Genomic DNA, 24,341 nt, shown 5'->3' with positions numbered 1-24,341 from the left:
GATTTTTATAGAAGCAAAAAATATATAAAATTCTTTTGTATGGATGCTTACGGTCAAGGCGCTTATGTCATGCGATCGTTGTAGGCAGAGATACCTACCTACGTAAAGATTGTGACCAAAGAGAGGCACCGTGCAATGTCTTTGATTGTGACCGAGAAAATAATAATCTCGTCTCAAAAATTCTAGAGAAAAAAATGTGAATCTCGAGAAAAACAGAATCTGAAACGGAAACGGAAAAAGAAAGCCGCCGACTTTCGTCTTATATGAAAACTTTTATAATTATTGTCCTGAGGAAGAAAAAAGCTTTCGACTTGGAATCGGAATAAAATTTTGTAAATTCGCCGGTATTTTTTTTTGGCAAGTAAAGCTAAAAAAAGTTTTCGACATTGAACGACAGTTAGGTTTATTTTTGAATTTATATTTCTTTTGGGGCGTTTGGTAGAGAGTGAAATTGAAATTTGCGCGCGCACAGCGTTACGAAAATGCCCGACAGTATGAAGTTAGCTGCGAATCAGGCAGTTGTATACTAATGCAAGTTTGAAAGTAGAATTGTTCCGTTAATTTAGTAATATAATTAAGTTAAAGTGTACTTATAGAAATAAACCAACGGCGCTCCAATAAGCGGCCCTTTTTTTGAGTGTGTAATGTAACAAGATAATTACAATATGATTACAAGATAATTACAAGATAAATGTAAGAGCTAGTCGAAGAATCTAGGTTATCACATGTTTTGTTTTTGTTTTGTTACGCCAAAGAACTATAACTTCTACCACGCATACATAAGTACACGCACCGTTTTTTTAAGTCATATTATAATGTAGGTACTTACTAATTTTTATCACGTAAATAAAAGAAACAGGTATTCTAGTCAATATTGGTAAATATATAGGAGGCTCCGCGCACTTTGTGTCTCTTGAGTTTAGGTGAAAAAAATAATATCAAAACCAGCACTCGAAATGGAAAATATTACGAACAGGAGCGCTCAATGATTTACCGAAAATATTGACGTAGGTACCTAGTTATCTTATCGTATGTATATTTTATAAAAATAGTTGTGTTAGATTTCTTGTTATGTGGCTTGTCTAGCTCAGATGGTCAAATTATTTTTTCCACGAAACGGAGCGATAATTTTGTGGATTTTATGAACCGGAACGGCGCTCCGATGCGCTCCAGTCCATTTTGAGCCCTGCTCAAAACGATTTAAAATTTTCTACATCTCCATTTTTAGATCCGCTTTGAATAAAATGATTTTCTTCGATGTAACATCATTCACAGGAAAAATGTAACTATCCGAATATCGAAATTTCATTTAATCGTTTATTCACTTTGGATTTTTCTGTAAAAATGTCTAAATAAATTACATACAATATGCTGACATACCTACCTAATAATTGTTGTTTTTTTATTATTTAATATTAAACCCTACGTTTGGTGTGAAGCATATTTTTTTTTTTACTGGGAATATCTCAGGAGCAGTTATCCAAGACTGAGATCGCCATGCACTCAAATGTGCTTTTACTGAATTTCTTCTTTTCTTTCTTTCGACCATGTCCGATCTTAATAGGATCATATGGGCCTCCACAGAGTAGAGGTTTCTATTGACTGAGTTTGTTTTTTACGAGAAATGGATGTCAGTCACTTGCTCAACCTATTAGGTCCATACCCTGACTCACACACAAATTGAAAAACAATATGTGTACTTGCCAGACCCAGGATTCGAACCTGCGACTCACGGCGTTATAGTCCAACGCTTAAGCCGCGCGGCCACCGTGGGCGTAAATTTGTACACGACATTTAATAATATTAAGAGTAGGTACCCGTGGGAGAGATAAGCACGTAGAGGCAGTATTAAGAACTGTAAGATTTTATTACCCAATCTCACTACACCACTGTGTATTTTTTCGTAATTAAAAAAAAAGCCATATTAAAAAGAACAAACTATTTACTCATTTTCATGTATTTTTTAATCAATAAAATATGTCTAGATTGGTGCCAACTATCTGTAAATACAAAGGAATGGGACAATTGGGCACCACACTGTCGAATGAAATAAATAGACGTTTTGTACAGAAAGTAGACGAGGAAATGTATACAGTTTATATCTACTGTGCGAAACATCTTCTTGGCTACGCTTCTAGGCGCTGTTGGCTACTAAATGGGAGGAGCTTGTTAGTTTATAATGTAAGTGCGGTTAAAAATGGGCGGAGCATATTACTTCAATTTTAACACGAAGCCATGAAGATGTTGCTGATGAGTACTACATAGTAGTTTTTGTATTTTTGCTCTTAACATATTGTTTTTTATTGCGGATTGAGAATTATCACGCCTGAGGCTTTGCATAAAAATAAAAGAACTCTCTTCTCGTTGAAACTTAAACATATGCACAATTAAATCATTATTTACGTGTACATATTTAAATAATTATATAATTTAAATATAAACAATAATATTAAATATATATTTTTAAAGTAGGTTTAAACTTATAGTTCACGAATGTCTATTTATTTTCGAATATCATTTGATTGCTGGCGCCCAGTTGTCCCGGCGCCGAATCGTCCTAGACTCAAATACAAACACTGATAAAGTGTTTCTCTGTATGTCTCATATTGTAACACAAAATTTGTGGCTATAAGAAGGTACAATTCTCGAGTGTTGAGAGATATGTACGGGATTAATCATTAATCTCGGACAGTGCTAGTTATCGAGGATTTGGAAATGTCTTTCAATATTTAGTTGACCACAGATCATTAAAGTAAATTGAATTTATCATTCATTCTTCATTTTCAATTCATTCTCTCTCGTGGTTGCCATCTTCGAATAACTACCGCACCTATGCAGAGCATAGTCTGCATGCACCCATGGAACATCACTGGAATGAGGAATGAAGATATCAAAAAAGTATTGATAAATAATAATTCGAAAGTTATTTTATTATTACTTGTAAAACTTTGGAAAATTAAAAAAAAAAGAGGCGTCATCATAATGTCATACCTATGTAGTGTATTAGCTTAAGTAAATAATAATTATTTATGTATTATCGAGTCCTTAGAATAATGCACTTGACATTATTATCCACAACTGTTTTACGATAGGGCACTGTATTTTAATAATTATTTTGTTTATTTTATTTTAATGGATCACAGTGGAAAGTCGTTGCCAACCTTTCAATGGATTTATTGTTGGAAAACTGGTCATAAAGAGAAAATTGCTATCAAAATGTGATCATCCAGGTTCACAATACCAAGAATGGCAGAGTTCGAATTTACACTATGTATAAGTCTTCTGACTTTTAGATTACAGTACGTCAACATACCTAAAAGAATATCAGTTTGATAAAGCCACGGGTAGTATCCATGCAGGCCTAAATAATCTGAATCATATCGTCATTACAGCGCTCGAAATGGAAAAGTTTACGAACCGGAGCGCTCGACAAATTTTCTGAAGATATTTACATAGTCATAGAATCGTATGTGTATTTTATAAAAATAAGTGTGTCAGATTTTCTATTCTATGGCCTATCTAGATCAGATGGTCAACATATTTTTTCCACGAGACGGAGCGATAATTTTACAAATTTCACGAGCCGCAACGGCGCTCCGGTGCGTTCCGTTCCATTTCGAGCCCTGCGTCATTAAGATCGTACTTCAACTGATGCGGTCCGAACAATATACCCACTCTGAAGTCTGCTTCGAACTAAGGATCTGAATAAGAAATTTTTCGAAAATACCCGATAAGTACCTACACAAGACGAAGCCCAATATTTGTAGCGCCTTTTTACAAATGGTAACCATCTTATGTACACTGAATGTCAGTTTACTGTCAAACGTAATACCAAGATTCCTTCGCGAGTGAACTCAGATATATTGAACATTGAAAAAAAAAACAATTCCCGTGATGCAAGACCGTATCTAAGGGCTGGTGAATAGGAAGACCGCCCTGGGCACCAAGGCGCTGCAGACGCATAAGGGGCGCCAAAATGGCGCCAGGTATTTTAATAAAAATCGGCCACAAAATTTTTATAAATGATACATTAAAAATATTAACAAACTTCAGTTAAGAACTTAACTTATAAAAGCGAAACTAATCTTCGCTCCTCCATTGGGCAAGAATGTTTATATAGCTGAGCAATATCTCCATAGTGAACGATATAGGTAACCGAAACAATGAGCTATGAGCGTATCATTAATGAATTTTAATTTTTAACATTAACATAATAATAATTCCATATATCTAGTTGAAATTATTCAAATGAATAAATAAATAATTAATTCAAAAAGATCAGTCTTTCAATCTCTTTGAATTAAGTACATTTTTATGAATCGCTTTCTAATTTGTTAAAAAGTTTTCAATAAAAACCATAAGCCAAACCACTCATGGTGATCTTGACTGTATGTCAGAAGTAGCAAGGTCGTGGGTCTTTTGGTTGATAATTGTTATTTTCAGGAATTACGTTTTTAGTGTGGGGTTGTGGAGGCCCAAAATCTTCCCCTTACCCTGGCCGTCAAAAGACCTTGCTACGGCTAATAAACGACAAAGATTACATTTATCAATATTGAAGTCCAGTGGGTTACATCCTGTCCCAATCTAATATACCTATTATCTATCATCTATATCAAGTTGGAGCTGACAACAATCATCCAAGGTGACAATTTCTAAGAAGAGTTTAAAGTCATCAGCCAACAAAAAAACATAAGTACCATTTTTAATAAATAACCAATGCAATGTTATTCATAAAAATCGTTATAAGTACAGCAATGGCCAGAGGTTTGAGCCCTGAAGGCCATACTTCAGCTGAGGCATGGTCTAAAAAGATCGCGACTACGCGACGTGCAGATTGTGCAGACGACGAGTGACGAACAAAACATAATTTGTCATAAAAAATCAACATGCATCCATTTAATGTTATGTTTATTGTTATATTAGTAATAATAATAAGATATTCATTGAAATGTTTTCTTTTTCGAGTAAATGAGTAACATTTTTTAGTCATCTTTACACGATTTAAGAATATATTCCTCCGACGCCATCACAAAACAAATTGACGTGCTCCCAGCTCGACTATCGCTCTCCGATCGGCAACGAGTGCGAAATTACGTTCCACCTATTGTTGAAAATTATTTGCCGTTTCACTGATGTATGCTCTTTACAGACGTATTTACCATTTTTTTTTTGTATCAATTCTAAGGGTCGGTCCATAGACATTACAAACACACGATATCCTGAGATAACTTACCCAATGACGTCTAGTGAGGGCAGGCCGGTCATGTGTTATTTAGGGGAGGCACATTATAATGATCCAACTAAGGTGACGCCGTTGACAAGAGAAGCCCTGGACGGCCGAAATTGAGAAGGCTCGACCGTGCCACGGGTGATTTAAAAATGCTCGGTCCGAGACAAAATGCCGCCCCTAGGCAGCGCTAAACTGCGGCCACATTTTTTTACAGGGTATTTTTATCATCCTTGCATGACTCTAATATCTAAGAAATGTGTTGTATGGATACATTACTAACAAGGTATATACCTACCACTAAATTTAATGAAAATGCAATCTCTGCTTCAATAGGCAATATTGGGAGTCCACGATTTCAGATACATTTAAAAATACACCTGACAACTTCCAAAACTCGTGAGTGATTGACAAACATTTTATACAAAATTAAGTAAGTATGTAGGTACTACCTACCTACCTATACCCAATTAAAATATAACTCGCAAATCTGCACGTATCATTGCTGTTCACAAGAACAACGGAAGTAAACTAGACATCACGAACTCGACAAAAATTATAGTCAAATTAAAACTTTTATAGTAATTACTTAATACATTTTGTTACCAACCAGTGAGTAGAATTTTTTAATGGAAATTTTCCGTTATTAGGTACTAAGCTTAGGTACAGTTATTTCTATATATTATACCCAATGATTCTCCTCGATTTGCCGCCCTTCGTATAACTGCCGCACCCAAGCGACGCTCAATCTGCCTACCCCCACGGGACGTCACTGCCCGCCTCGTATGTTTCATGAAAAACCGCCACTGCCGACTACAATAGCATTATATTAATGTTTATGTATCAAAAAATGAATTTAATAATATTATTAACATAGGGACTATAAATCACATAAAATATAATTACAATACAAGTTCTAACGAATGATCTGTATATTTTTTTAAGTTCGCTGAACTATGTATGATAATAGATTTATTAATAATTATTAATAATGTTTTATGTCTGTTTTGCGAGATTTAAAAATCTTACGCATTTTCAAATGTATTGTTGAAGGGAAAGTTTGTTCACTATAAACTGTTAGAAAAGCTGTCAAAAGAATACTAATTTCATTGTCATAATTTTTTGACAATACCTGCTGCACATTAAGTGAGTACCTATTTAAAGCTATCCAGACCAATAGGTATATACACCTACCCGCAAATTAATTCTACAATAAAATTGTTTGTAAACTTTTGCCGCTATATAATAATTGCGAAAATATTTCCTGCAAGCATTTATATCAAAACTAGTCTAAACAGTGCACACCGAATGTACAAAATGGCGCGTTTAAATCAAAACAATATTCCGCGAGACCACGTTACGCCACTTTTGATGAAACATTGTTATGCAATTAAACTTGCTCGTTTTTTTTTTAACTTTTTTTATTTCTTAAGAATCGAGAATTCTGCAATTCAGAAATATTTGTCAAGAATTCGAGGTTGACTCGAGAATTCTCTTGAAGTCGATGACTTTTTTTGCCAAAATATTTTTTATCGAGAAATATGAGAGAAACGATTATCTTTTTGTATCATTTTTTTAAAATTCCGATTGCGGTCGGCAGCTTTCTTCTTTCGTTTAACTTATCCCTTCGTCATTATTGCTTAGTAACGATTTCTTTAATTCTCGAGAAATGAAAATTCTTGAAATTTCGAATACTTAAGGGGGGGCATGCTCGTCGAAGGTCAAAATTGAGTTTTTATTGTATTTTCAAACCATGATCCTCGACACTCCTTAAACGTTGTAGATAATCTATTTATATAATTTTGAAGCCTTATTATCCTTTATAGTTATTTTAAACATTTGATGACTGCATAACTTATTTTTGTTACATAAAATAGTATTCTTTTAAACCTCTCGCTCTAATGTTTTAGAATATAGTCATATTTCGGTACATAACTGTGCAGTGGTTTTAAGATTTTTTAAATTTATTATTTTTTAAACGCATTTATAAAACCATTAGCATAATTTATTAAGAGATAATTTTTGTAAAATATTCACGATAAAAAAATATTTTGATAATCTCTGTGAACCCAAATTTGACAAGAATTAGGCATTTTATTATTCAAAAAATCGGCAAGATTAACACATTTGAAGATGATTCTAAAGATATTTATTATAAGCTATGTCTTATAGTTTGTCAATTTATGGCTACGGCCGTATGTTGTAGCTTAATCACTAGGGAATGACAAAAGAAATGGCGTATTTCAATAAAACACTACCTTATTCTTAGGTCAATAATTATTATAAAGCAATCATTATTCATAAGATGTTTATCACACTAGAATGGTCAAAGACATAGCTTATAATAAGTATCTTTAGAATCATCTTCAAATGTGTTAATCTTGCCGATTTTTTGTATAATAAAATGCCTAATTCTTGTCAAATTTGGGATCACAGAGATTATCAAAATATTTTTTTATCGTGAATATTTTACAAAAATTATCTCGTAATAAATTATACTAATGGTTTTATAAATGCGTTTAAAAATTAATAAAAGTAAAAAATCTTAACACCACTGCACAGTTATGTACCGAAATATGACTATATTCTAAAACATTAGAGCGAGAGGTTTAAAAGAATACTATTTTATGTAACAAAAATTCCATATGCAGTCATCAAATGTTTAAAATAACTATAAAGGATAATAAGGCTTCAAAATTATATAAATAGATTATCTACAACGTTTAAGGAGTGTCCAGGATCATGGTTTGAAAATACAATAAAAACTCAATTTTGACCTTCGACGAGCATGTCCCCCCTTAACTATTTTCTCGAGACGAGATTTCTCATTCACAACCTCTATGGTATTTACTATTTCAGTGTTGAAATTTTATTAAAATGCTTGCGGTTTTTGACTGAATATGTGGTCGAAAATAATAAAGATTCGTACAAATGAATCCGCAATACAAAATACATAAATCTCCAATGAATAAAATTTATTTGATTGCAGATAATGGACTGGGTACAGCTAATAGTGGGTGCCTGTGTGTCGTTAGTTATACTGCTATGGCGATGGGGTAGTTATTACAATAATCATTTTGAGCGCAATGGAGTGGACGCTTTGCCGTCGTGGCCATTCCTGGGAAACATGCTCAACGTGTTGCTACAGAAAGAACACACCAGAGAACTCATCAAGAGGACCTACGATGCCTTCCCAGACAAACCGTGAGGATCGTCTTTGACCACACGTATATGTTATCCCATCACGTATTGCATCATAATAATTATGTATCTTCTCTAATATTCTCGCATATTACACATGCGTAAGTAGATACTTCAAATTCACTAGAACAGCGGCCCTTCCACATTTTCACACATTACACAATATACTACTTCATGTGCCATCACTCTTGCCAGGAACTTAAAAATATCACACGAACTCACACAGATACTAACAGGCCACGGAGCGGTGCGAGCTTACCTAAAAAGATTTAAATTGAGGGATGATGACTGTTGTCCATGTGACGGCAACACATCTCAAACTGTGTGGCATGTCATCAACGACTGCCCTATACTAGAAAGGGAGCGATGGACTCTCAGGACTCGATGTAGACAGCATAATTATGAAATTGACCTCCAAAAGCCTCACGAAGTACTAAGCAATAGAACAACTCAAGAACACTACACAAAATATTTAATCCTGGCCATAAAGAAAATTAAAGACATAAATGGAGGAACCTAATTAGCTACACGTCAACGCAACTAACACACCCAACCACCTTGTACGAAAAATCAAGGGCATGGTTATTAATATAAAAAAAAATAATATATACTACTTCATTCCTATTTCTACTGCACACCAAGACTAAAATTGTTACAAAGCCATTATAATATAAATGTACCTATGGATGGCCTACTGTTAATATCCTGTAAGTGACTTTTTACAAATTATAAGGAAGCAAAATAACTAAATATTTAAAATCCCGTATCTGACTGTTACTATAGTTCACACTGTTGTAACTACATAGCATGCCAATAACCCGTAACGTAAAAAATGGTACTTAAAACAAAGCACATATTAACGCCTAATATAATGATAACATGCGATAAAATGTGACATATATATTATTATATAAAGATAAACATCCAAATTTGTTATATTACTTACTGTTTTACCTTTTAAATAATTTGAAAGTGACCTTTGAAACCTGAATTCAACACACTTCATGCAACACGCTTGACAGCTTAGAGGCAAGATACGGGCTGTTACAGATGTATTCCTGCAATGTTCAGATACGGGAAATTACTAAAATGGCTGTTGAAGCAATGAATGAAGCATTCTTTTCTGTTTCGAAATTATTCTTTTCGTCTGCTTCCGCAAAGATTTAGTAATTTTTATGTTAATAACACTCCACGCGATATCGAACACACGGTAGCGGGCAAAGTAATTGCGGGGGGCACGGTTTTAGTTCCATAAATGATCTTGGTGACGTAAAAGACTTGATAATATATAAGTCGCACTATAATATATGAAATATCATTCGGTTTTTAATAATTGTCACTATTTTCAGGTATGTGGGCATGCACCAGTTCACCCGGAGAATCGTTATGGTGAGAGATTTGGAACTGGTGAAGGCAGTCACCTTGAAAGATTTTGAATATTTCACTGATCATTTTCCAGTCGTCACTGAGCATACAGAACCGGTGTTCGCGAAAAACTTGTTCTCACTCAATGGTAAATAATAAATTATAGATTGGGGTTAATATTGAGTGCATATATCAGTGAGAAAATGTGATATTATGTTCATTCCTCCTTCCTTAAAAGTTTGTGTGTACTAGCAACAAACCAAACTCGTGGACTATCTTATCAAGAAGGTATTGTTCTATCTTTGCGACGACGTGATTGATCCACATGGATTCTGGATGTTTGGACTATCGATTATTAATCTAATATTTAGTATGTGTTTTAAACGGTTTGATGCTCAATTTTGTGAGTTCTAAAAATCACATAGAGAGAGTGTAATCGAGAGAGTGATCAATAAATATTTTTTTTTGTTTAGAGTTATCCTGTTTGGAAAATTATTACTTTCTATATTATTTATATTTTAATTCGACTGTTAAAGGGAAAAAGTACGTAATCCACACAAATCAAATGTTGCAGGAGGCACAAAAACGTTTTAGTTATGGCTTTCGGCCAAAGTTAAGATACAAAATATACACACACTTGATAATTAATAATTTGGTTTTTATATTCCCAATCTGATATTAATTATTAAGTTAATTAAAGAAGAACCAACATAAATGATGATTGAGTCTTTTTTCCCCACATCACTTACTACTATTTTTCAGCGCTCGAAATGGAAAATTTTACGAACCGGACCGTTGATAATTTTCTGAAAATACTAATATAGTTATCTAAGTTTATCTGTATTTCATAAAAAAGAAGTGTGTTAGATTTTTGTTAAGTGGCCTATCTAGCTCAGACGGTGAAATTATTTTTTTCACGAGACTGAGCGATAATTATGGCGATTTCACGAACCGGAACGGCGCTCCGGTACGTTCCGGTCCATTTCGAGCCCTGTTTTTTTTTTTTTTAAATAACTAGCTAAATTTTGATAACAATTTGGCATTTGTAGCTTACATCCTTTGAAAACAACATGTATTTTTAATCATAATGCAATGTTATTATCCAATAAAACCTATTTTGAAAAAACGGACAGTTACGTCTTTTTTCCTTTCTATAGTCAATATGACTGTGAGACTGGCTAGGATTTAAGATTTAAATCATATGAATAAAATTGTGGTAATTATTGATGAATATAATATATTCTATCATTTTATCATCTTATATTATAAATTTATGCAGGTCAGAAATGGCGAGAGATGAGGTCGGCTTTGAGTCCAGCTTTTACGGGTGCTAAAATGAGGATCATGTACCAGTATATGGCAGAATGCGGAGAAGAGTTGACCAACTATTTCGAAAACCAGATGGAATTACCTGAAAACAAAGGTAACATTGTGGCAAGAACCGGATTTAGCCAGCCAGGATCCCTACTGGCAACACTAATTATTGGAGCCCTATATTTTCCCACAAATTTAGTCACTTGCTTCCTATTTACTATCTAGTTACTTACGAAGAAAATATCCAATATTCATAATATACAACCAGTGCTTGAGTGCTTCGCTAGCCGGAATGCAACTCCGGCTAGCGAATTTATCGAGGTAATCGCTACGTCTTCCGGAAAATTTAAATATTGCGTTCCGGTTCGTGAATGATTAAAAAGTTTTTTTTTCTTGGTGAAGAAAGAAAAGAAGACATGGTGATGTCCAATCCTAAGAAAATCCCATGGGTTTCCACGAATGGAGGTTGTGTTAACAGATTTTTACGAGAAATCGATGTTAGCTACTTGCTCAACCAGTTAGGTTCATAGTCTGGTTCAAATACACATTGAAAAAACAATATGTGTATTTTCCATACCTGGGATTCGAGCCCAGGATCCACTACATTATAAGCCGATGCCATAGCGGCTCGGTCGTCATGGGCGTAATAAATTCACTTACATATTATATATTATGTATATTTTAACACTTGAATAGAAAACTTGGTAATTCATGGTAATTCGTGGTAACTTTGTTAAATTTATTAAGTACATTAATTACGACGAAATTATCTAGGAGATTCTACATGAAATATTCGTCAAATTGCGTTAATTTTGGCTATTGATTTTTGTATTTTAAATAAAGGTATCAATTAAATGCCCTAATTATCAACCGACGTCTGGATTACCTACTCCAAATTTTATAATTGGTACAGATTCACGTTTTACGGGCGTCGTATTTACCCAGTACATACCTATATATGTATGTTATGTGTTTTCAAATTACGTATGTTCAATATAAAGAATGTTGCATCCTCAAATCTATTAAAATAAAATTATTATTAGATATTAAATACTAGAGCAAATATATGGTCAGTGGTGTGTGTTAATCGCATTTAACTAGTCGACCCACCACGCCGGGCCCCCCAAACCAAGTCCCCCAGGCTAGAGCCTTATCATTGCCCCCTTATGGGAGCCATGATGACGGGTCTAGGACGATTTGGGGCCGGGACAACTGGACGCCACGCAATTCAAAATTAAATAGACGTTACGTACTTATAGGTACTTTAAAATAATTAATCAATATTATTATTTATATTTAAATTATTTTATTATGATTTAATAGTTGGTGAGAATTTAAATATGCACACGTAAATAATGATTTAATCGTGCATAATATGTTTATGTTCCAACGAAAAAAGAGTTTTTTATTTTATATAAAGCCTTAGACATGGTAATTCTCAATCCGCAATAAAAAAAACTTTTTGTTAAGAGTAAAATGAATTAAAACTACTAAGTAGTAGGATAGAAACTGATTAAAATTCGTCGTCTACATTCTGTATACGTGTCTACGACAGTGCGGCGTCCAATTGACCTGGCGTCCAGTTGTTCCATTCCCATGATGACAAATACCCAAATTTTATTATGATTGCTAATATAATATAATATAATATAATATAATATAATATAATATAATATAATATAATATAATATAATATAATATAATATAATATAATATAATATAATATAATATAATATAATATAATATAATATAATATAATATAATATAATATAATATAATATAATATAATATAATATAATATAATATAATATAATATAATATAATATAATATAATATAATATAATATAATATAATATAATATAATATAATATAATATAATATAATATAATATAATATAATATAATATAATATAATATAATATAATATAATATAATATAATATAATATAATATAATATAATATAATATAATATAATATAATATAATATAATATAATATAATATAATATAATATAATATAATATAATATAATATAATATAATATAATATAATATAATATAATATAATATAATATAATATAATATAATATAATATAATATAATATAATATAATATAATATAATATAATATAATATAATATAATATAATATAATATAATATAATATAATATAATATAATATAATATAATATAATATAATATAATATAATATAATATAATATAGTTTTCGCCACTGATTGATAATGTCAAAATGACGTCTGTTTTCAGCCCGTGGTCACGTTGAAGTAGAAATGTTGGACCTGTTCTCACGCTACTCCAACGACGTGTCTACGTCCGTCTCTTTAGGAGTGAAGGTTAACTCCTTTACCCACCCGGACAACGACATCTACAAAAACGCGCAAGCGGCCACCACCTACAAAGGCCTTGGCCTCGTGAAGCTCTTCATGATCACGTTTATTCCAAAAATCTCCAAGGTATATTTTTCAGGCATTTGAAACTCAATCGCCACATTTTTTGAACATATGGATATTATACCTACACGCATTTCAAGCAAAAAGCGGGACAACATAAAAAACGCATAGTTAAAATAATTCTAATGTTTACTTTTATAATAACTTTTTTTTAACACCCACGGTGGCCGCGCGGCTTAAGCGTTGGACTATCACGCCTTGGGTCCCAGGCTCAAATCCTGGATCTGGCAAGTACACATATTGTTTTTCAATTTGTATGTGAGTCAGGGTATGGACCTAATAGGTTCAGCAAGTGGCTGACATCCATTTCTCGTAAAAAACAAAATCTGTTAATACAAAACCTCTACTCTGTGGAGGCCCATATGATCATGAAAAAAATCATAAATGATACAACACAACTCTTTAACTATTAAAATAATAATATTTAACAATATTTTTTCCCGACACTTGCCTATTTGTACCTACTTAGCTGAAGATTTTACTTCGAAGAGTTTCTTTCTGCTGCTTGATGTATTGGTAAAATTCAGCACATGAGTATACCTAGTATGTTGAATTAATATCAACTCAATACAACATCTGTTTCTTGCGTTTGACCATTTTAAATTCATCTGAGAAAATACCCTTTCCGAATAGCAATTTGGTATGCTTCAAATTAATGCAATTAATTTGAAAATATTTTTTGTATGTATCTTTTTCTGAGAATAACTTGAATAACTGATGCCATCTCTGTCCAGCTGCGTCTTTCGATTTTTTTTGCAATCACATCAAGTCAGCGAGTTAAATTCTTCATTCATCAGCTCCATATCTATTTCTTAAGTCAAATTTAATGTAGATACCGCATTATCTGTACTTTCGAAACTTATTTCGTTCCTCATCGTTCTAAAATATAACTGTTTATTTTGTCTTGACTTAAACGTCTTATTTGTATCAATAATAAATGTTGAATAATCGTGAATTTAGCTGTCTCGCGCGGGACAATCTATGTTTGCTTAAAAAGTGGGATGTCCTGCAAAAATCGGGACGTCTGGAAACGCGCACAACCATTTTCAACCATGAGTTTTAGAAAGAATAAAATTAATATATTTTTCTCGACTGACCGCTTCAATTCGAATTTGAATCATAGTTAAAGGAAAATAGCCACAAAAATCACGAATCAGACAGATAAACTTACTGTATTTTGTTGTATATCTAAGGAAATTTCTTAATTAACTCTATCATATCAGTGCCTATCTTCTGTAGACACCTGCGGCCTCATTATTAAATCTGAAAGTTTAATGTGACCAGTAAGTCCGAAAAGGTTGCTGACCCATGACATAGATTAAACAATATCAATGTTTTATTGCTTGCTGTACTTTGTTTCAGTTGCTCGGCTTGCAGTTGATCGGCCAATCTATAATAGACTTATGTAGGAGCTTGGTGAATGAAAACATGAAAATCCGGGAAGAAAAGAACATTCGCCGGACGGACTTCATCCAGTCGCTGATGGAAGCTGACAAAGGATCGCTCAAGCGGGAAGACGAGCCGGACGGAGAATACTCCGAATTCGCCACAGCCAAGGAATCTTCTCTTGGAAAACAACATGTTGTAAAGAGTACGTATTAAAAAGTTTTACAAACTTACCTTTTAACAGAGTCAGGTATGGGTGTTAGCGTTAGGGGTACGAAACACCAGGGCGGCAAAAGTTTTTTTTTTTTTTTTTAAATAATGTTATTAAAACATTTATTATTATATGTTATCTAATACTATCTATTCAATTACATAAAATTAACTTTATGTTGGGAAAAATTGCCAACGGTGAAATTTTCTTCTATAATATGATTAAATAATATTATTTATCAAATCGTGCTTTCGTGCTCCATCGATATTATAATATCGATATAGGTATGTAGCAAATTACAGGACTGTGGATTTCGTACCACGAGTTGGATATCCCTACACACGCGTTGTGTAACTTTGTAATTTCTACTGTGTCAATAAATCAGCTGTTTTACCAAAATATTGTTCACCCTGACATGACCATCAAAAGCATTCCACCTATTCTCTCCATATTCGTCTGGATAACGACGTTATAAAAGGTTATCAAACAAGAGATATAATCATCACCATCATCAGGGGTGCGACAACCCGGTGTGGGTCCTGGCCTCCTCCAACAGCTCCCTCCACCTGTCCCTATCCAGTGTGGCCGCTTTCCAATTTGGTACCCCCAGAATACGGCAGCCACTGGCAACTCCATCTAACCAGCGAATCTTTGGCCTCTCTCTTCTTCTACGTCCTATTGGATTGCTGGACATCACTCCCTTTGCCGGTTCATTGTCATTCATACGGTGCACATGACCTAGCCATCGCAGTCTCCCAATCTTGATTGATTGAACTGCGCTGCAATCTTCGTACAGCCCGTAGAGCTCAGCATTATATCTTCTCCTCCAATTGGTGCCATCCCTGATCGGTCCATATATACGGCGGAGAATTTTTAAGATATAATATATATTATTATTAATTTGAAATATTAACAAAATGGTAAATATAAGATATCGATGTGATATTTCTTTTATTTTGATGATTAATATTCATGGTATTAACATTTTAAAATGATTTCATTTGAATGACCTTCTCGAGATTTTCTTAAAAAGTCGATTCTGGAACACCAATTTTTGGTCACTTTCCCACATAAATCAGCAATTATTTCACCAATGATATGAATAATGTTGGTTTTAAGGTCATTCAGTGTTTGTGTTTTATTGTAGTAAACCAACAATTTAACATAACCCCAGAGAAGGAAGTCCAATGGAATTATATCGCATGGCCAGTCACTGAATTTTTCTCTCAATAATTTGATTGTGTGATGAGCTATAGGTATGGCATGTCGCAAAACCTTGTTGGAACCACATCAAGATCCAGATCCAGGTCAAAATCATCTAATTCATGCCAGAAAAAATCATATCTTGGATGACCGAATCTCTATAGTATGAACTGGTGAGATTGATGCCTTCTCCATAATAAAGGGTTATCAAAATAAGAGATATTATATATACTAAACTTTTCTCTCAGCAAGTTGACTGTATCACGAGCTGTATGGCGTGGTGCACCATCTTATTGGAACCACACATCATCCAGATCAAAATCATCTAAATCATGACAAAAATGATCAAAAACAGAACATGACAAAACAGAACAGCCAGGAGAAAAATGAAACATTAATTTGTGTGGAATCTATTTATTAATTAAATTTTAAACGAATTACATATACTTATATATAAATATTTAATATTAAAAAAAAAACAATTTTAAGTGAAATCATCAAGGTATAATAATTATTAAATACTTTCATATTTTTTAAATACCGTTATTTTTAAAATAATGCATTTTTTATATATGGAGTATATAAAATTTTATAATGTAATCACTGCATGTTGCCCATTTGGCGTAAATACCTCAATTTATCTGTTTGATTTCGATAATCATGAACGACTATTGCCACTCGATTACTAAGAATTGCGCATATTTTACAAGAGAGACAAAAAAAATCATACATTTTGTAAAATTTGCGCAATTCAAGATAAGTGTTACGATTGCGCAATTTTTTGCAGGAGACAAAAAAGCATTTTTATCTCTCTTAATTATTTTTCGGGATTTCGGCCTTCGAGATTCGGATTTCGATCCAAACCCATCCTAAGTTTACCGGCAACACCGAGTTAAGTTTATTTCAGGCTTTCTAGCGATTAGTAATGCAGAAATTAGGTATATAATTTGATTTATTATGGCGTATTGAAAATCTCTGCTTTTAAAAATCTATCAACATAATAGAGATAGGACAATTTCAATATTAAACTTATATTTTTCCTGAAAGGTCATAGTTATATTTATCGTTGTTATGTTTTGTCACTGTTCTGTTTTGTCATGTTCTGTTTTGTCATGTTCTGTTTTGTCGTGTTCTATTTTGTTGTGTTCTGTTTTGTCATGGAACTCACGTTCCTAGACAAAATGCCGCCCCATCTGTTTTATAAAATATTTTTTATCATCCGTGCTCGTGTCGTTTCTGGTAACCAAATACGTCGAAAGGCAACGGAAGTAAACTAGACATCGCGAACCCGACAAAAAATACAGTCCTGTTAAACCTTTTATGTTAATTAATACATTTTGTTTCCAACCAGTGAGCTGATTTTTTTAAAGGAAAGATATCTTCGTTATTAAGTAAGTACTCAGCTTAGGGAGCTATTTCTATATATACCAAATGATTCTTCTCAATTTTCCGCCCTTCGAGTAACTGCCACCCTCAATCGACGCTCAATCTACCTACCCCCACGGGACGTCACTGGTCAATCCACTTCGTCACAAAAAAAGTCGGTTGCGTAGTGGAGGTACAATAAATCACACCAGAGTTAAGCCGTACTTCAGCTAATATTAAATAAACCGAAACAACATACTATTAAATTATATTTAATTATCTTATAGAATGGACTAATGATGAAATTGTGGCACAAGCGGTCATATTATTCCTGACTGGAGGGGAGACATCGTCTACAATTTTGAGCTGCCTGGCGCACCGCATGGCCATTGCCCCTTACCTTCAAACCAGGCTTCAAGATGAGATCGACCAGGTGCTTCTCAACAATGAAGGAAAAGTCAAATACGATGCCCTTATTAAAATGAAATATATGGACATGGTTATATCAGGTAGATAACATAATAATTTGTTTTAAAAAAATCTTTATTCGATTTTCCCGAATTAACTTGCTAAAGTACTTTTGACGTAGGTACCTACCAATACGAATTTAAACAATACATGTATACAGTATGATTTAGAGTGCTCGAAATGAGCCGGAGCGCACCGGAGCGCCATTCAGGCTCGTGAAATTGGTAAAATTATCGCTTCGTCTCGTGGAAAAAATATGTTGATCGTCTGAGCTATATAGGCCATATAATAGAAAATCTTACACACTTATTTTTATAAAATACATATAATATTTGATGACTATGTAAATAAATATCTTTAAAATTTGTCGAGCGCTCCGATTCGTAAACTTTTATATTTCGAGCGCTGTATGATTATTAGCACAAGAAAAAGTGTTGCCAACTTCTACTCACAAGAGTATGACAGATAGCAGTGGCGAAGAGTGCCTGTATGAAAAACATATTTAATATGAACGAAAAATGCATCAAAAATCTTCATTTGCTGTGAACATGTTACCGTATTGTATTACACTATACGGTCCGCGAATTTTCGCGACGTACCCACACCAATATCCGGTATTTTTAAATGAAAATCAACAAATTTCGATCGCGAAGTTAAAAATGATATAACTTTTGAACCTAATGATAATATTTCAATAAAATTTTCAGAAAATACTTAAAATATATCAATGCATCAAATTGTATCATTTATTCAACACTTGTCAACCTTTGACCACATGACTGATTTATTGGTTTTATGAGTTTTATGGCTGAGGCAGTGCAGTGGCGTGCATATTTTCGAGTAAATTCAATTAAATAAAATGCACGCATATACATTCCCACCGCTTATTACAATTTGGTATTTTTGTAAGAATCGAGACAATCCAATAACAGTGCAGAGGCGTGCGTAAAAAAATTATATAACAAAATCTATGAGCAATAAATTGTAAAACAAACATCTACTTATATTCCACAAAAATATTTGAATGAACACTCAATCTTATGGATAATACTTTTAGATAACTGGCTAGGCACGAAATAATTATTGGCACATAATAATTTAGTGTACGAGTAGATTTAAAACAAATCAAACACTAAAGCTGAAATTATTTGAAATAGTTTATAAAACTATGAATGTAAAATGAACTAACAACTAATACACTTTTTTAAATGATAAGAAAAGCAATTACCAATATGTAGATGTAGAGGTACTTTACACTCTTTGGACATGTAAATAGGTTCTTTTCGAAGTTTATGTGAGGAACACACTTCACACTTTCTTCTTAAACGTTTATTAGTTGCGGAAATATTTGATTGTGACTGAAAATTGCGGAGATATTTGTTGTAATTTTATACTGCCTATACTTTGTAATGAAGTAAGTGAACTGGTTTTATGGGTTGAATCTGTATCAGAAGATATATAGAAGGTGCATGCGTTTCCGCAACATCAATTGATTCAGATGTCTGTATATCCTCGATCCAAACTTTATGTTCAACAAAAAATCGTGAAATTTCATTTTTCAATATTAGTGAATTGTAAATATCGCAATATTTGAAAAACCGCTTACGTGGCATAGTTTTCGAAAATATGGGAGTCTCTATAAGTGGATTTGTCGACCAATAAGACGGAGTCGCTTTTCTGACAATTCCCATTATTATCACCAACCCGAACCACTTTTTTAACTCCGACATGGTTATGTCCACTCATTTTTTAGATTTAGCTTCAGGACTTAAATTATCAGTGTCAAATGTTACTCCTGATAATCCTTCAAATAGCTTGTTCTCTCTCGGCGGAGATCCTCAGAATCACTCGCGAAATATGTTGTACGTGGGCGTGTTCTCAAAGGGGCAAATGAGTCTGTTTCAATATCACTAAAATCTCCGATATCTTCACAGTCACTGGGAATATCTGACATACAATCCGCATAGTTTTCCTCTAAAAACGATTGGTCCTCCATTTTAAAAAGTGTTTTTGGAGATAAAACTAATAAAAAATATATATCCTAGCTAAAATATACTTAGATTAATTATTTTTTCAATGAAATTAGTGCAAAAAATATAAATAATAATAGCTATTATTTATGCAGTTACACAAGCAATAATCTCCCGAAAAAAGCGAACGAAAATAACAACGCGATACAAGTTCACATTTATAACTGTTCTCATTTTCAAGATAAAATTTCTATCATGGATGATGAAGCATGGTGGACGTTTCATGGGTAGTAAACCATTAAAGACAAAATATCAAATAGCACGCAATTTCATAGATAAAAATCGCGTTAATTTTTTAAAAAAAGAATGCAGATTCAGTGACGACACTGGAATATAACATTGAGTGTTTATTACCTTTTTTGTTTATGTCTCGTGATTCACCCGCCTAGAAACGGGCTTGTTAAAAAATGGTATAGGTACAAAAAAATACTGAATGGTATTACGTCCGCCATATCTGTAAAAACCGTGAAATATTTTTTTTCCATCGTGCTTTTACTTCTTGCACATGTCATTCAACCATCTGTCGATAGATCTTGCAACCAAATATTAAATTTCATATTTATTTTTCACAGTAAAGATATGCGTAAGTGAAAACGCCACGTTGGCGTCCCCGGATCGTAACGTTCGGCTCGATAAGGACGCCAATGTGGCGTTCCCGGACCGTAAAGTGTTAAGTCAGGCAATAACTACCACTACCATCGGAAATCGCCATTTAGAACCACGGCCTGACTATGTACGGCATTAGTGAGTAATGTATAGCCTTAAATTTAACATATTTCAGTCGAGGCATAAAACGAAATTCTGTGGCTGCAGGGTAAAAGTTCTTATGTCGCGTTTTTACGAAATTAACATTTTAAATGCCAGATACAGAATTGTTTTTTTTATGCAATATAGATTTTGTCACAACATGTAAATAAAATAAATACATAGTTTAATTTGTAGAAATAGCTTAAATTGGGATAATATTTCGCTGCCTGATTTACAGGTTGTTCTATATCATATTTTTAAGCAAAATGACTTTTCAATGCCATTTTGTTCGATTTCCAGAACTCTGTTTAACCTATTAGTCAGAATACAAAAATTATGAACGAATTTGTAGATAATGTCAAAAAAAAGTTATTCTTTTAGAAGCAGAACACAGTTTTTAATATATATTATATTGGTTGTGCAATTATTTCAATGTGAACTTTCAAATTGCTCTCCTGAGAATTGTACTGAAAGTGACATAGAACAGCCTGGGAATCAGGCATCGATTTTTTAACTCCAAGTAAAATTACTTATTCAAAACATTGAATATAATACAATATCAAAAACTTAATGATACATAAATAATGTTAAGAAATACACCAATTATTAACTTCTAAGCAAGAGTATTTTGAAAACTATGATTTATTTCAAAACCGATTATCTCAACTGCAACAACCACAGCATTGGGGTATCCACCGTTTCCTTATTTCGCGATTTGCTCATTATTTTAGTACGTAACTGTTGAGCTCAGGTCAATGCTAATTGCATTCGTTTTAAATTTAATTTCGTTTTGCTTCGACTGAAAAAGTTGCGGTTTAAAAATATCTAACCATAAACGATTTTTTTTTGGGTCCAAACATGAATGCGTGGTTGTTTACAGCTGACAAATAAATTATTGACTTCTGACATAATTCAGTGTTCTTATTAAAAATGCTTAATTAATTAAACTTTCAGAAACATTTAGGTATTGGCCTCCCGGTGTACTTCTCGATAGAATGTGCGTCAAGCCTTATAGATTTCCTCCAACATCCGACTCTGGAAAAGGATACGAGGTTAGCCTCTTTATAATGAGAATATATTATAAAACCAGGGCTTTTGTTGTAATGTAACGCGGTGGAACGGCGTTCCGGTACCTTTTTTCATGGTATTTTTAACGTTTCAAAAGCAATTAGACAAAACAATGTTTGCGCTTACGTAGTACCACTTAATTTTCCTGAATTATCTCATATGAAGAGACATATCTAAAAAACTATCGCGTTTGATATATGCATTGAATTCTATTACCATTTCTTCAAGTGAATGTGAACGCGAATTTTCGCAAATGAATCTAATTATTACCCCTATAAGAGCTTCGTTGAAGACCAAAACAGTTGCGGCACTTTTGTTCATCAACCCATTGGACCACCTTTGACACTTTTTGATCCTTCAAAATACGTTGATCGGTGGTTACAGAGTGGAAGACATTCAGCCATAAACTCTAACACTAAGAAGAGGAATCAAGACGATTTGCCAGACGAAAATTGGACTGAACTTTGGAAATCACCATGGCCCCCACAAAGGGGGGACTGACAGGGCTCCAGCCTGGGGAATTGACCAGATAAGTGAGATAAACGCACATCACAAATTTGCGCTAATCGTAAAAAAATGCCTGCGGCGCTAATTTTCTTCAGGCGTATTAACATTTTAAAACATGTGGTTGTGTAATTGCGTTTTTTGGTTAATGAGTTGATACACTGAATACTGAATACTGAATAGTAGGTAAAACGTTTGGCAAGAAGTTAGTTCCGGCACCTTTGTTTTTTTTTTTAAAAGCCCTCTATAAAATATATACAAAAAGTATAACAATAAATCTGCACTGACAGTTGAGAAAGAGTTGATTGACATGTTAATTTGTCAGGGCATCACCTGTGGCGAAACTATATCGTACAAAACCCTGGCCCCTTTTTATAAACAAATTTACGTCAATAATTCTAGATCATTTATCTGACTGTACTGTAACCCGACAAAAAAAAATCCTTCTAAAACTTTTATATTACCTCATTAATACATTTTGTGTCCAACCAGTGAGACCACGGGACGTCACTGTACGATGGTGTAAAATGCCTCAAACGGACAGAGGCATGCTCCGTAACACGGTAAATTAAAATTCCAGATGCAAGTGGGTGAAGGTCTTTGGATCCCCGTGTACGGCATCCACCACGACCCGCAGTATTATCCTGACCCGGAAGTGTTTGACCCTGAGAGATTTTCCGACGAGAACAAAGGCAACATCAACCCGCTTTCTTTTATACCATTTGGAGCTGGACCCAGAAACTGTATCGGTAAGATAGATCATGCACTATTATTATCACATCATAGTAACCATAATAGGAATGATAAAAAATTACTAACGTAGTTTGTCTGATTTTTATGTATACAACTTGATACTTACGAGCACCTTCCGTCATTTTATATACGGGCATCTATTTCCGGTACAAGATCTCACGCATGCATACGTACAAATTTCCGGACACCGACCCATAGGCCGCTGGATTAACGGAATAGAAGGACGTGACAAATTGTCAGACAATACGACGCACAGCATTGAGAGGAATGAAGTTAGCTTGAAGAACCACTGTCTTCATCTAGTATCGGATTATGTCAACAGCCTGCTATGCCTAACTTGTTATCAGACACATAATTTCAGAAAAATACCATTACTGTGATTGGACTACATTAAATTTAATGTCATCATAATTTCAGGTTCTCGCAGCGCGTTGATGCAAATTAAGTCGGTTATTTTCCACCTACTGGCGAAGTTTGATTTCATTGCTATCCCCAGGACAGAGTTCGAGCTGGTCATCTCTCCCAGCGCGTACAATACGCACAGCAAGAGTGGCTTTTGGATAGGAATGAAACCAAGAAGTCTGCCCTTGTCGACAACATAACATAATTTAAATTATTGACTCAAGGAAAATTGGACGTTATATTCAAATTCCAGGATTTTCCTCCATCACTTAATTTAGTTTATAGTTTGGTAGCCTACTGCATGATTATTCATTTTTTTAAATAAGACATTCTAATCATCAGTATCGTATATTATCTTGTGGTATATCTACATAGCACGTATGTGGTTTTATTAATTTTCTTCTATATCGCAGTATAGGCAGCGCTCGAAATAGACAAGATTATGTTTAATTACTCACCTATATAATTTACTGGAAAATGTTTTTGTAAATTCTATTTTTTTTTCTTCAACATAAAACATTTGCGTGCCATAATATGTTCGCTAGCACTGTTATACAACTACCTAATTACCTTAGCCTTAGACGGACAAGTGCAATAACAGTCTTTAGATGTCACTCTGATAAACACTATTA

The 24,341-nt window shown here is 33.6% G+C and overlaps 1 protein-coding gene across 1 annotated transcript; it reads left to right on the top strand.

The window, feature by feature from the left end:
• The first annotated feature begins 8,263 nt into the window (after positions 1-8,263).
• Positions 8,264-23,909, top strand: LOC147071254 (cytochrome P450 9e2-like). The gene is made up of 10 exons (XM_085948558.1): positions 8,264-8,431; positions 9,778-9,941; positions 11,073-11,216; positions 13,370-13,575; positions 14,935-15,163; positions 18,025-18,246; positions 20,808-20,909; positions 21,937-22,034; positions 23,135-23,303; positions 23,725-23,909. Exons 1-10 carry the CDS (start codon positions 8,355-8,357, stop codon positions 23,907-23,909), a joined length of 1,596 nt encoding a protein of 531 aa, XP_085804684.1. The 5' UTR covers positions 8,264-8,354.
• The last annotated feature ends 432 nt before the right edge of the window (positions 23,910-24,341 follow it).

This window comes from Rhyacophila brunnea, unplaced genomic scaffold (assembly GCF_057557595.1).
Source record: "Rhyacophila brunnea isolate RB1 unplaced genomic scaffold, BYU_Rbru_1.0 scaffold_20, whole genome shotgun sequence".
Taxonomy (NCBI): Eukaryota; Metazoa; Arthropoda; class Insecta; order Trichoptera; family Rhyacophilidae; genus Rhyacophila; species Rhyacophila brunnea.
The sequence above is the reverse complement of the archived record's forward strand: the minus strand, read 5'-3'. Positions and strand labels throughout refer to the sequence as shown.